Source organism: Rhincodon typus, chromosome 3 (genome assembly GCF_021869965.1).
Source record: "Rhincodon typus isolate 14 chromosome 3, sRhiTyp1.1, whole genome shotgun sequence".
In the NCBI taxonomy this organism is placed as follows: Eukaryota; Metazoa; Chordata; class Chondrichthyes; order Orectolobiformes; family Rhincodontidae; genus Rhincodon; species Rhincodon typus.
In genome coordinates this window covers 36,255,108-36,270,339 of record NC_063334.1, presented here as the reverse complement: position 1 = coordinate 36,270,339, position 15,232 = coordinate 36,255,108, and the positions used below count along the sequence as shown (strand labels likewise).

At 38.8% G+C, this 15,232-nt stretch overlaps 1 protein-coding gene across 3 annotated transcripts in view; it reads left to right on the top strand.

Moving 5' to 3' along the window:
- Positions 1 to 1,015: 1,015 nt before the first annotated feature.
- LOC109916744 (SWI/SNF-related matrix-associated actin-dependent regulator of chromatin subfamily E member 1-related-like) overlaps positions 1,016 to 15,232 on the top strand; it is a 38,886-nt gene continuing 24,669 nt past the window's right edge. For 2 of the 3 annotated variants that reach the window (XM_048594434.1, XM_048594425.1), the window contains exons 1-5: positions 1,016 to 1,111; positions 3,407 to 3,530; positions 7,250 to 7,459; positions 9,594 to 9,714; positions 9,961 to 9,998. In XM_048594434.1, the coding sequence (XP_048450391.1) occupies positions 1,089 to 1,111; positions 3,407 to 3,530; positions 7,250 to 7,459; positions 9,594 to 9,714; positions 9,961 to 9,998 (516 nt within the window). In that variant the 5' untranslated portion in view covers positions 1,016 to 1,088. The remainder of the gene's footprint in view (positions 1,112 to 3,406; positions 3,531 to 7,249; positions 7,460 to 9,593; positions 9,715 to 9,960; positions 9,999 to 15,232) is intronic. The other variant, XM_048594429.1, reaches the window with a different exon arrangement.

Below are 15,232 nucleotides of genomic sequence, written 5' to 3'. Positions count from 1 at the left end.
TCTGATGCTGCCTGGCCTGCTGTGTTCATCCAGCTCTACACCTTGTTATCTCAGACTCCAGCATTGGCAGTTTCTACTATCTCTATGCAGAAAATAATGCTTCTCCTGGCATTGGAAGTTCTTTTTCCCCGCTGACAAATTGCTTATGGATTTGCAGCCAATATGTTGATAACAGTATTGTACAGGAATTTTCTTTCTCCTATAGTTTTAGATGAATTTCATTAACAATCTGACATTTTAAAAGACCAATCATAACAAGTTATTGTGGAATCTAATTCACTTTATTTTGATGTTAACACCCATTTCCACATGTTTTAATGAGGCTGAGTGGTTTTAGCAGTTTGACAGAATGGGAAGACTAGAAGGTTTAATTTCGTCTGAATGCAAATTTATATTTGTCAAAATTGTCACAGCAAAGGAAGCAACTTTTCCACCCAGCAGTACAGGTACTTTGCTTATGCTACTGTACAGCCATGAGATAATAAATTGGCTACAGACAAAGAGTAGAGTCTTTAAGGTGTACAGATCCATACCTAAAGCAAGCCTTAAAAAGAATGAACAGTTCAAGAAACAGGTTGCACACTCTGGAGGAAAATTAGAGGGAGCATTGTACACCAAATAGAGTCATAGAGTCATACAGCATGGAAACAGACCCTTCGGTCCAATCTATCCATGCTGACCAAGTTTCCCAAACTGAACTAATGCCATTTGCCTTGTTTGACTCATATCCTTCTAAACCTTTCCGATTCATGCATCTGTCCAAATGTCTAGTAAATTTATATTTTTTTTTCGAAAAGTATTATAGCGTATTATTATTCACCAATGGAAGGTTATGGGTTAAAATATTAAGTTGTAAACCTTATTATCTTCAAGAATCCACTTGTAGGCCTTTTTGACATACTTGAAAAGAGTGTCCCAAATGTAATGATTTGGACTTGTGTAATGATGTTATTGAATTTTAACCTGGAAAGATAAGGAAAATTTAACCATCAAGTAATAATGAAGCTTGTTTTTAAATTCTCCTTCCAGACATTTTATTGTAAATCCAGCTATTCCAGATCCTACTCAATTGAGTGTGTTCACAAGTGATGGACGGTGCACCAGACATTGGGTATGTTCAATAGTTAGTAGAAATATCAGGGCAATTGCAAGTCTAATTATGTGTGAAATCTTATTCCATTCGTTTATCACTTTTCTACCACTAAATATTGAGAAGACAGACGTGATTGTTTACATTTAACATCACAAAGTCCATCTCTCTTCTTGGCAATTGTCTGAGGCAGAACAAGACTAATCACAAACTTTATATTTTGTTCACAACTGTGCCATCACTAAGACCATCTCCATAACTCTGCCCTTACTCAGCTTATCTGTTACTGAAACCATAGACTTTGTCCTTCTTACCTCCAGACTTAACTATTTCAGTGTGCTTTTGGCAAAAGTTGCAATTTCTACTCTTCACAAGCTTGAGGTTGCTCAAAACATTGTTCTCTGTGCCCTAACGTCTTGAGTTCCGCTCACCAAACTCCCTGTGCTCACTGACCTGCACTGACTACTAGTTAAGCAAAGTCTCAGTTTTAAAGTTCTCATCTTTGTTTTCAGATTCCTTCATGCGTTGTTATCTCTGTAATCTTCAACCCTACTGCATTAATTTCTACCCGTCTCCAACTGTGCTCCACCATATATCTCTTGACGTATTTGATTTTTAATTCCTTCACCATTGTTAACCATAGCTATTTCATGCCTAAATTCTGGAATTCCTTCTCTAAATTCCAGCACCTTTGTTTCCTCCTCAGAGTTCTTGTTGAAAACCTATGTATTTGACCAAGCGAACAGTCAATTTAGTCAGACCAAAGCTCTCCTTAAGTGGCACAATGTCAAATTTTGTTCTGTAATAATGTTAAACCTTGATGTTTTTATTACATTAAACCACTCCAGTTGCAATTTTCTGTTATTATCTGTGATGGTTATGTATTTCGATATTCTATTTCACGGTTTTTGCTGTGTTCCCACAATAACTGAGTTTTAGTGATTCTACATCAGACATATTTGCTAAACAAACAGCTCTTTCTTTGAAAAATGGCTTGTAAATCTACTTCTTTGGTCAAGATTTTTGTCACCCTCTCCTAAGACCCTTGTTTGTCTGTCAGTTTTATTATCTGATTATATAAATATAAATTATTGTTGACACATACTGTCTAGTCTGAGTGTTTTAATATTTTCTGATACTTTATAAAAGGCCTGATTTGTAAGTTAATTTGTTTTCATGTGAACAAGGAAGCTATTTTCTGGGACAGTTGCTCCATTAATTTGTTGGTTTGACCTCAAATAAACAAGTCTATACACTTCCTCAAACTTAGCAGACTTTTCTTAATTTACTCTCTATAAATTGCTGATTTCCCTGTGAAAATGAGTAGCCTGAAAATTGACTTGCTTTTCTCTTTAGTCTTTTATGGTTTATATTACAAGAATGTTTTATTATTGTCTTTGTCAAACTTTTTAAGTGCTTCACAAGCATTTGATTTTTGTTTTAATGAGGAATCTGTGAATATGCTAGTGGTGTCTTTTGTAATGATTCACTTTGATCTAATTTAAAAGAAACATTGAATTGACTGCACCTATGTTTGAAGTTTACATTCACTTTTTAGAAGTATATAGATTTCAGGAGTCAATATGGAAAGTGATATTAAATTGATTGCATGGTTGAATTAATGTCTTGATGTTATGTTTGCTAACACAGCAGCCAGATGTTGCTGTTTGGGAGGTCCATGAGCTGAAAAGTGAAACAGTATTGTGGTCAGGAAATAGGTCCAATCTGTGTGAACACTTCATTTATTTGGAGTTCAACTATCTGTCTTTTTATTTATGGATATTTTCTAATGACCCTGTTTAGAGACATTAAGACACACCTCTGGAAGAGGATTTCTGGATTTTGGCTATTTCTATTGCACCATAAATAAGTGGCTACATACCCCTCAGCTCGGCAGCACTGCAAATTTTAACTCCAGCAGTCAGAGAGTAACTCCCTTGCTTTTTGTGAAAGAAACTTTGGTATGTTTGTAATAAGATACCAATAGTGAATTGGGAATAAAACCTACTATCTCTGGGAATAAAACCGTTTGGTTTTATGATACAATCATTTCGTTATCCATTTGTACCCTTGATCAGTCATTTCTTGAGGTGTGTGGTTACTTAGATTCCAATTTTTATTCCTTTTTCTAAATAATGTGTAAAATGTGTTTTTTTTGTGACGTAAACAAATAAGTTTAAAAAGGCCATTTATGCTCTCCATAAACAGACAGTTATAAAGTGGAGCTTATTTCAATTTTGACAGTGCAACATTCTTTTAATGTGGCACTATATTTCTTAATCATTCGCTAAATTTGAAAGCATACTCTTTTATTAGATGCTCAACTACTCCAGGATCACCACAAGGAGTAAAACAGGATGAAGGTGAATCAGCCAAAGGCCACAATACCTACAATGGATCACAGAAAAATGAAAAGCGAGGTGAAAAGAAAACTGAGGAGGCAAGTAATGCTATTTGATGGAAATCTCAATCTAACTGCTGTTTTGGTATAACCTTGTTTGCTTGTTTTTGGTTCACTTGCAAACCCCCATTTTCTAGCTTTCAACCCCATCCCTGTCCCTGCAGTGGGCTGCTTATACCTTTTCAGCACATTGATCCTAAGATGAACACCTGATCACTTACTTATACCATCGCTAAGGCTGCCTATGTCTACTCTGTAACATTGCCTGACTTCACTCCTTACTCAGTGTAGCTGTTTTGGAAATCCTCACTCATATCTTCATTTCCCTGGATTTGACGTGTATTTGGAAAGGCAAGGACAAATTAGCGATAGTCAACATTTCTGTATGGGAAATCATGTCTCACTAAGTTGATTGAGTTTTTTGAAGAATTAACAAAGAAGATTGTTGAGGACAGAGCGGTGGATGTGCTCTGTATGGACTTTAGTAAGGCATTTGACAAGGGTCCACATGGTAGACTGGTTTTAAGATTAGATCACATGGAATACAGGAAGAACTAGCCATTTGGATACAGAACTGGCTCGGAGGTAGGAGACAGAAGGTGGTGATGGAGGGTTGCTTTTCAGACTGGAGACCTGTGACCAGCAATGAGCTGCAAGGATCGGTGCTGGTTCCACTGCTTTTCATCATCTATATAAATGATTTGGATGTGAATATAGATATGGTTAGTAAGTTTGCAGATGACACCAAAATTGGAGGTGTAGTGGACAGAGAAGAAGGTTACCTCAGAATACAGCTGGGTCTTGATCAGATGGGCCTATAGGCCAAGGAATGACAGATGGAATTTAATTTCGATAAATGTGAGGTACTGAATTTTGGAAAGGCAAATCAGGGCAGGACTTGTACACCTAATGGTAAGGTCCTGTGGACTGTTGCTGAACAAAGAGGCCTTGGAGCGCAGATTCATAGTTCCTTGAAAGTGGAGTTGCAAGTAGACAGGATAATGAAGAAGGCACTTAGTATGCTTGCCTTTGTTGGTCAGTGCTTTGAGTATAGGAGTTGGGAGTTCAGGTTGCGGGTGTACAGTACATTGTTTTGGTCACTTTCGGAGTACTGTGTTCAGCTCCGGTCTTTGCCATAGGAAGGATGTTGTGAAACTTGAAAGGGTTCAGAAATGATTTACAAGGATGTTGCTAGGGTTGAGCTGTAGGGAGAGGCTGAATAGGCTAGGGCTATATTCCCTAGAGCGTTGGAGGCTGAGGGGTGATCTTAAAGGTTTATAAAATAATGAGAGGATAATAGACAAGGTTTTTCCCCTGGGGTGGGGGAGTCCAAAACTAGAAGACATAGGTTTAAGGTGAGAGGGTAAAGATTTAAAAGGAACTTCAGGGGCAACATTTTCACGCAGAGGATGGTGCATGTATGGAATGAGCTGCCAGAGGAAGTGGTGGAGACTGATACAACTACAACATTTAAAAGACATCTGAATGGGTATATGAATACAAAGGATTTAGAGGGAAATGGGCCAAATACTGGCAAATGAGACTAAATTTATTTAGGATATCTGGTCAGCATGGACAATTTAGACCGAAGGGTCTGTTTCCATGCTGTACAGCTCTATGACTATTCTAATGTGCTTCTGGCTGGTTTCCTAAATTCTACCCATCATAAACTTCTTTTGAAGAAGGGTCCCGACCCGAAACGTCAGCATTCCTGCTGTGTTCCTCCAGCTCCACACTGTGTTATTATAAACTTCTTGCTGTATTGTTCTGTGACTCTGTGTCTTCAACTACTCCATCCTCGCAATCCTCATGATTTTTGAATTGTAATTGCTCCACCCCTTGGTGCATATGCCCCAACTTCTGCAATTCCTTCCTTATACCTCTCCTCCTCACTTACCTTACTTTCCTCATTTAAGACATTCCTTAAAAAATACTTGCTTGATCAAGCTTTTCTTCATGTAACCTAATAGTGTCTTATGTGACTTGGTCTTAGGCTTTTTTTTTAATAATGCTTCTATTGACTTGCCTTGGAATTTTTCATCAACTTAAGAGTGCTCTGTGAATATAAGGTGTTTTTTGTTTTCTTTGTTCTGTTTTTGCACACGTGCATTTCCAGCTCTGTTCATAGAGTACAGAGTCACACACAATCGGATCACACACAGTGATGATGGTTTCACTTTCAACCAAACGGGTTAACCCATCTCATGGATTCGACCTCAACAGGCAAGGATTTGTTTAGCAAAGGGCCACTTGCTCCCAACGTAAGATAAAAGAGTGGGTGTTTTCCACAGTTGGTGTTGTCTTGATCTGAGACTAAATGCAGACTGTTGCGTTTTCTTCTAATAATCATTTTCTAGTTTCATTTGGCTCAGAAAAGGTTTCGCTGTTTTAATGCCAGTACATAAATCAGAGTTAGGTCACTGTTTTCATTATGTAGATTCTTTAATTACCTCGAGTTGCTATGTTCCCTGTTCAAACCAGCGAGCTGTTCTCAACCATTCTTATGGTGAGTGGCTTTCGAGTAAACTGGTTGCTAAGCATTAAAGAGACGAATGAATAGTTCATTGCTGCCATCTCACAGAGAAGGCGTCACATGGGTGGACTCGGGAACAATTCCTTTTTCTACAGCTGCTTTCTTTATATCTATTAATTAAAGTATTCTTGATATTGTAAGCAATAATGCAGCTTGGAAAAATCCTCACACTAAACATAGCTGTCTAGATTTAAAAGCACTAAATAATTAATGACTTTTGTTAGATGAGTCTTATGGTTGATGAGTAGGTCCTGCCACTTCCTAAATATGCAATTTTTCTATGCTTCCGAGAGGATGTCAAATTAATGGGAAAAGCATAAGTCACTCATTGAGGTTTGCACCGTGTTTGACCTCCATGTGTTCCAGCTTGGTATTGAAAAACAATCGCACTGCTCTGCTGTTTTCTCCATGTCTGCTTCAAACGTTGAAAAAAACTTGCCCTTTTAAAAGAAGCATCAACCTTCCCCTCAACCGTTCTGAATGATGAATCATGTCTTGAGACTCAGCAGAGCACTGAATTGGTACGCAAACCTGTCAATTTAATTTAACTCTGAGGGATTGATGCAGTGACCAGCTCATTGCTTTGACTGTTTCAAAGGCCAAAGTACAAGTTTTTAGATAGTCATAACGTTATGGATGCACAACACAAATCATCTGTTCAAAGTTCAGCCTGAGGTTGTCAGGTTCTCTTTGAAGGACCATCAGCAAAGGAAATGTAGTTTTTGTTCCTTGAGGGCTCAGAGATTGGAGTTAAAAGCAATTAGTGAGCGTGTATAAAAATGTCTGGTTCTGATGGCGTACAGCCAATTTTAACAGGATGTTTTGAAGGCTTGATCCCAACACGGAATGGAAAAAATGGATAATAGATATTTGCTGCTTTTTAAAGAAGTACTATGATTTTTATCCTTCTTTGGAAAATTTATCTGAGAGAACCTGAAATGTGCACTCGTTCCTTTGGCATGGATATAAACAGAAATACTTAACCCAGTGAGTTGACAATATATTTGTACTGAATTCAATTAATTCAGGTACTATTCTTTTTTGTCAAAAATCAACTTGAAGATGAACTGTTGACAAATTGATTAATGTTTCCATTAGGCAACTTCAATTGAAAATTCATACTGTTATTTGTAGAATTCCATTTTAAGCATAAAATACTAAAGAAGCAAATACTTAAACCATATTTTAAGCTAACAATTCAAACATGTTTTTCCATCCTTGGCAGCAGCGTGTGACTAAGAAGAGAGGCTGGCCAAAGGGCAAAAAACGTAAAAAAAACATACCCAATGGTCCCAAAGCCCCACTGACAGGCTATATGCGATTTTTGAATGAACGGCGTGAACAGTTGCGGGCACAGCAACCAGATTTACCTTTTCCAGAAATCACCAAAACTTTGGGCAGTGAATGGAGCAAACTTCCACCTGAAGATAAACAGGTTTGTGGCATTTAGTGTATCATCTGACTGTAGCACCATTAATAGGGGACAGCTGGCTTGGAGGTGTTAAAGGCAAGCCATGTTTGACGATATTTGAGTAAATTCTTTGAACAAGTATCAGAGAGAGTTGGTGAAGGCAGTGTAGTAGGTGTGGACTTTCAAGAAGCTTTTGATAAAATACTTCATAATAATGGGTTTGGAAAATAGATGAACAATCTATTGAATAGGCAGTGGTTACTTGGGTGTGTATTGGCTGAGGAATAGGAGGTTTGAGAGTAGTGTTAACTGATGAATGGCAAGTCGAAATGCATCCAGTCTATTACTTTTTTTATGGTTGTGGGTTCTGAATGAAGTTACAACATTTGTTCTTTTTTTTTAAAAATCCCTTTGTCTTAACATCAGAGTGGTTTCCTAATTATTTAATGGATCATACTGCAAATGTTGAACCAAGACTTGGCAATGACAGCATTTATTACAGATCCTTAGTTATTCTTGAGAAACTGCTGCAGAAATCCACACCTTCAAACAGTTTGGATCTGTTATTTCAGACAGACAGACAAGATAGTAGCATATTTATTTTTCTCGTAAGTGAATATTTCAGAGGCATAGGGTCATGCTTCAGAGATGTGTGTTTAAATCTTATCATGACAGTTGGGTAATTCTAAATTAATTTTACAAAATTGATGTTGGATAAGAGAGTAATGTAAGTGGTGCATTAGCCCAAGCATCATGCGCGATAAAGGTACATACAACCCATTCGAACCTGGCAGTTCTCCTCGCTGCCATAAATGGTCATATTGTCCCACAGATTATTTGAAAAACAGCTGACATAATCGTAAGCTTCAGCCAGTATTCAGACTTCTCTATCTTCATACCTGGGAATTCACAGGCAGACCTATGATATGGCGTCATATTGGGATATATTTTGGAGTAAGTGGTGCTTAAGAGTCTTGTGTTGTCTGTGGACTCCATAAGGCAAAGTGGCTGCCAGCCAAACTGGCCAAAGAAATATCCTGCCTAATGAAATAGAACTTCTCCATGTTGAATACCACTTGAAACAAGGGTTGAGCGTAGTTGGATCTATATTGCTGTTCCTTTATCGCCACTGGGTCAAAAATCTGGATCCCTTTCCAAAAATGGTGTGGGATGAACTTAGATCACTGGTTCAGAACATGACCTACCACCTTTGCAAGGCCAGTTAAGGATGGGCAATAAATTCTCACGTTGCCAGCAATGGACAAGCTCTGAATTCAAAAGAAATATCATCTGAAAGCGAGGCGTCTTGATCCTTCTGTATGGAGTTGACTGCTGGTTCTACCTCATTTCCATTGCCCCAGTGTTGTCACACTGCTTGTTTGCTGCTTACACAGGGCTGGATGCCAATTTCCTTTGATTGAAATCACCAATTCCATTCTGGCCACCAACTTGGGCGTTGAAAGACTGTTAGCAAGTTTAGCATAAGATTTAACGCTGAGCGGAGTTTCCAACCCTTGAAAATCTTCCATCAAAAAGATACCCACTTCCACATCTATCTCATTGTTTGATTCTCCACTCCCTATCTCTGCTTGCTTGCTGCTAGAAACTTCATTGCTTTAATTGCCCCTACGTTTAAACACCCCAGTGCTCTTCTAGTTAACCTGTAATTTTCCACTGTCCATGAACTTGAGCACGCCCAAAAATCTACTGCTACTATCCTAACTTGCACCAAGTCCCATTCATTCATCCTTTGTATAGGTTGACCTATGTTGCTTATTGTCCATCATGAATTAATTTTAAAATTCTTATTCTTGTGTTTAATTATTTCCTACCTTTGCTATTCCTTGTTTTTCATAATCTACACCAATCCTGCTCTCCTTCAATCCTTGCTTTTTGTAACGTGTCTGTTTTCTAGTCTCTCGTTTTCCCTCCCCTCCCTCTCTGTTATGGTAGTTTGCATTCAGCTTGGTTGAAGAACAAGTTATTTCTGGCAGATGTATTTTTCCTGCGTTTATTGCTCAACCTGTGCATTCAACAGTGTTTCAAACTGCTTTGATGTTTTCCACTTACTTGTGGGTTAAAAGCAACAATTCCCAGTTATGAGATCACAGGAACTCTTGAATGTATGTTTTAAAATTTTTTAATTTTTATTTTTAAGTGCTACCTTGATGAAGCTGAGCGGGCAAAACAGCAATACATAAAAGAACTGCAGGAGTATCAGAAAACTGAAGCTTATAAAATGAGCAGAATTGCTGTCCAAGAAAAGAAATTGAGGAAAGGTATCCTGCCTTTTCATATATCATCGATATAATATACAACTGCAAAATATTTATTTGCTTAAGAACTGGATTGTGAGTAGTATACTAAAAACAGCTGTTTAATGATGTGAATCTTTTCATTGTATGTCAGATTGCAAAGAAAAAAAACCCTAGGGAACAGTAAGAACACTAGGGGAAATTTTATGGATCACTGTTTCTTCATCGTTGTGTGTTTCTCACTTAGCTTGTATTCTGTTTTTTTTCCAGATTCCACTCATTCATTGTCAAATGGCATGCATGCTGAGGTAAGAGCTTTTAAAATTTATTTCTTTCTTATGACATGGCCCATTTGGATTACTTAAAAAAGGGGTTAACTCTATTTTAAAGTGTTTTAGTCAACAGACAGTTCTTTTTCTGCTTATGGTATCTATACATTTTCAAAAAAAACAAAAAATCCTTTGAATGAACTTGGGAAATTATCACCGCCTGCCAATCTGGTGGGGTACACACTAAAAGCTACACTTAGTATGGACAACTGTCACCAGATTACAACAGGGATAGGCAGCTGCTTTGTCAAATGTGTTGTTATTGACTTCCTGTACTACAGAAACCTGACTCCAGATGGCTCTGTAAGACAAGTTAATTTTATCCAAAAACAAAGTGTCCAAACAAAAAAATTCAAGTATTTTCATGAATATGCATAAATTTGACCTTTCTTTAGCCTGACCACACAGAATAGTGTCTATGAAGTAAACTGTCTGAATTTTCATAAAAGCTGAGGGGATTTCCAGCCAAGCCAAAGTAGTGTCGGGGTCCCAATTCCAGGGGCCCTGTTCCTGCCAAACTTGGAAACCACCGTTTTTGCTGGAGGGGCTCTACATGTGCAAAAATATAGCTGCCTTGAATCAGACCCAGTTTTTATTAGTGAGTTGTCTAAAAGCACAACTTGTGTGCACTATACTCCTTGAGGAAAAAATCTAACCTAACCTTAATGGAGATATTTGGAGAGAAAGGGTACTCTTTTGGAGAAGTCCAGGAACACCTGGAAGAGCCTCCTGGAGTATTCGATATGAAGGTGGGTAAAATGTGGTAAACCTACTGGAGCTGTCAAGTAAAGAGATTTAAATGTCCTAATTTTTTTTTCAGAAGTAAAATGGTAGATAAATCCATGGACCTGATCAGGTGTTTCCAAGAATTTTGTGGGTAGCAAGGGAAGAGATTGCTGGGCCCCTTGCTGAGATGTTTGTATCATTTGATAGCCATGGGTCAGGTGCCGGAAGTCTGGAGGTTGGCTAATGTGATGTCATTATTTAAGATAGACTGTAAGGAAAAGCCAGGGAACTACGATAGAACTGTGAGCCTTATGTCACTAGTGGGTAGGTTGTTGGAGGGGATTCTGAAGGACAGGATTTACATGCACTTGGACAGGCACGGACTGATTACGGATAGTCAGCATGGCTTTGTGTTTGGGAAATCGTGTCTTACTAACTTGATTGAATATTTTTTGAAGAGGTACCAAAGAAGATTGAAGGCAGAGCAGTAAACGTATTCTATATAGACTTCAGCAAAGCGACAAGGTTCTGTATGGTAAACTGGTTAATCACATGAGATCCAGGGAGAGCTAGCCATTTGAATACAAAATTGGCTTGAAGGTAGGAGACAGAGGGTGGTGGTAGAGGGTTGTTTTTCAGACTGAAGCCCTGTGACCAGTGATATGCCACAAGGATCAGTGCTGGGTTCACTGCTTTTCATCATTTATATGAATGATTTGGGTATGAATAAAGGAGTTATTGTTAGTAAGTTTGCAGATGACTCCAAAATTGGTGGTGTAGTGGATAGTGAAGAAGGTTACCTCATAGTACAACAAGATCTTGATCAGATGGGCCATTGGGCCAAGGCGTGGCAGGTGGGGTTTAATTTAGATAAATGTGACGTGTTGCATTTTGCTAAGGCAAGTCAGGGTAGGACTTGTACAATTAATGTTAAGGCCCTGGGAATATTGTCAGACAAGGAAAGTGAGGGGTACAGGTGCATAGTTCTTTGAAAATGGAGTTGCAGGTAGACAGGGTGATGAAGAAGGAAATTGGCACACTTGCCTTCATTGGTCATGACCTCCTACGAGTTAGGATGTCATGTTGCAACTGTACAGGACATTGGTGAGGCCACTTCTGAAATACTACCTTTGGATGTTGCTAAACTTGAGAGGATGCAGGGAGGATTTACAAGGATGTTGCTGGGACTGGAGGGTTTGAGTTATAGGGAGAGGCTGAAAAGGCTGGGGCTTTTTTCTGAGGAGCATTGGAGACTGAGACTTATTGAAGTTTATAAATCATGAGGGGCATGCATAGGGTGTATAGGCAAGATCTTTTTCCTAGGGTGGGGGAGTCCAAAACTAGAGACCATAGAAGGGAAAGGTGAGGGGGGGAAAGATTTAAAAAGGATCTGAAGGGTAACTTTTTTTACACAGAGGGGTAATGGGTGTATGGAACGAGCTGCCAATGGAAGGGGTGGAGGCGAGTGCAATTACAACATTTAAAAGACATCTGGATGTAGGGAGGGGTTAGAGGGATACAGGCTGAATGCTGGCAAACGGGACTAGGTTAGATTGGGATGTCTGGTCAGTGCGGATGAGTTGGACCGAAGCATCTGTTTCTGTGTTGTATGATTCTCTGACTCTATGAATCTAAAATAGTTGCAATTTTAAAATATATAGTATTTGCTTTTTCACTCTGTATATTGACACAAGCCTGAGGGCTATCATTGTAGGATTTCTGCTCCAAGACCGATTTTCCAAGAACCTTTTCACAGCGGAGTTTCAATCAGCTCAAACTGTCAGTGAAGTCTTTGATGTGAAGCTATGAATATAAATGTTTTTATTGTGAAGGGATTTAATTATTGAAGGAATTTAAATGCACAGAATGGGTTCTTATCAGTAACAGTTAATTTTTATTTCATTTCAGAATGAAGGGTACTGAATAAGATAGCATAGAGGGTCACTACAAAGGTTGGAGTGTGGGGAGCATGCCTTAGCGTCAGTTGATATAGGATGGGAAGAGGGCATAGCTTTGCATGGAAGGTTTGGGTGGCCATGAAAGTTGAGTTGGAAGCATGATTTGGCATGGATGGGGCTTGGGGGTTTTTGAAGAGGGCTCAAGGGCTTTTTCTTTATTCTGATCTTTGTACAGCCGGAGTGAAGTGTTGGAGAAAAAAAACCAGCCTTTCAGACATGCGGTCTTGGTACTTTCCTGTTAATACCACTGTCTTCATCTCCCACTCACCTGGGCGAAAAGTAAATCAACCGGAACATTTTCTCCCAAGTTGGGCTTGCAGAGTTGTGTGGTGCATGAAAGTTACAGCCGTAGCACATGTTTTGTTCTGAAGAAGCCAACATCTAACTAATACGGTTGTACAAGAAGCACTGGAAGATTGAAAATGTGGTACAGTCATAAATTTGAAGACTGTCTTGCATGGTATTGGGAGTCAGTTATAGTAATGTAGAGGCAGGAACAAACCATTTGGTCTAACATTCCCATTCCATCATTCAATAAAATCATGAGCTGCCAAGTTGCATCAGGATCATTTCGCATTTTTTCTGAATTGCAATGCATACATGCCCAGTCTGTTCAGGTTTTCTTCATAAGGCAACCTGTCATCCCAAGTATCAGTCGAGTAACCTTTCTCTGAACTGTGTCTCATGCATTTATATCCTTTCTGCAAAAGGGAGACAACTCTGTATACAGTACACACTTGTGACCTCACCAACGCTCTATACACCTGCAGCAAAACATCTCGACTTTTATATTCCACTCCTGTTGCAATAAATGGCAACATTCCATTTGCCTTCATAATCATTTGTCGTACCTGCATACTAACCTTTTGAGATTTGTTCATCAGGTCACCCAGATCATTCTACACTTCAGTGTTTTGCATTCTCTTTTCATTTTAAAATTATGCCTCTTTCTCCTCTTCTGTCAAAGAGAACAAGTGCACATTTTCCCACTTTATACTCCATGTGCCAAATTTTTGTCCATTTAACTTATTTCTGTTTCTGTGTAGACTACTTGACAAATAACTAGGAAAGCAATCTTTGTCACCAGCAAATTTAGCAACCACACATTTGATCCTTTTATCTAAGTCATTGAGATGGGTTATAAATAGTTGAAGGTCCAGCACTGATCCCTGTAGCATTCCATTAGATATATATTTTGCCAGCCTGAGAATGACCCATTCATGCCATCTTTCTGTTTGCTCACCAATCCTCTGCTAATATGTTTCATGCTGCACCATGTATTTTGTGTAGTAACCTTTTATGTGGCATCTTGTTAGATTGACTCTGAAAGCCCAAGTACACCAAATCACAAGTTCCTCTTAATCTATATTGCTTGCATAACGTGAGATTTGAACACGGAAGGCCAAAGATTATGAAGCAGGGATCCTTTTTCTCCACTGGTATCTGGTCATCACAAAAACTAGGGGAAATCAAGGTTAAACAAGGAAGGATTTACCTGGAATGCAGCCCGTGCATCTGCTTCTCTTCCCCTCAGGGCCACGCACACACACGCACACACCATCAATCAAGGCACACTTTTGTCCAGAGAGGATCCATTCAACTGCTGCAATAACCATCAGCACCTGATGCTAGAGGTCCCCTGCTCAGTGCCCTCACTCTCCATTGTCACCTGCTGCTGGAGGTTCCATTGCATTTGTGGCTTCCTCAAATAGTTTAACAAATTAGTCAAACAGTAATTTCCTTGCAATAAACAAGTTGACTCTCCCTGATTGCATTGAGATTTTGGATGGGGTTTATTATACCTTCCTTAATAATAAATTCAAGTTATTTCCCAGTGACCTTAAGCTGAGATGTTAAACATGTTGATAGTTTCCTGCTTTCTGTTTCTTTCCTTTCTTGAATAGAAGAATTGCATTTGGTATTTTCAAATCTGATGAGCCCTTTTGGAAAATTGAACTTGACGTATCTAGTATCTCATCAGCCAGTTACTTTAAAAACCTGGGACAAAGTACAAAGGACACAGGAATTTCAAAGTTTTTTGTTTTAATTTTTTTTTTTTTCCAGTTCCCTTTTCCAGGAATTGTTTTAAGTTTTTCCTTCCAGCACAATTCTTGTGATGTGGTTTGTATCATCTGTCATGAGGACATGCAAGATATCTATTCAGTTTGTTCTCGCTTTTGTTACTTCTGGTTATTAATTTCCCTGACATAATTTAGGAGATCATCGTTCACTTTAGTTACTAATTTCCTTTTTAACCACCTGTAGAAATTCATGCCATCTATTCTTATAATTCTGGCTAGCTTCCTTTTGTACTTGTTTTGTCACTCTCTGCTATTTTTTATATTCTGTATAAACTTTTAGCCAGCTGCTAATCTTTAAACTTTCAGAGATAGTAGGAACTGCCGATGCTGGAGAATCCGAGATAACAAGGTGTAGAGCTGGATGAACACAGCAGGCCAAGCAGCATCAGAGGAGCAGGAAGGCTGACGTTTCGGGCCTAGACCCTTCTTCAGAAAAAGGGTCTAGGCC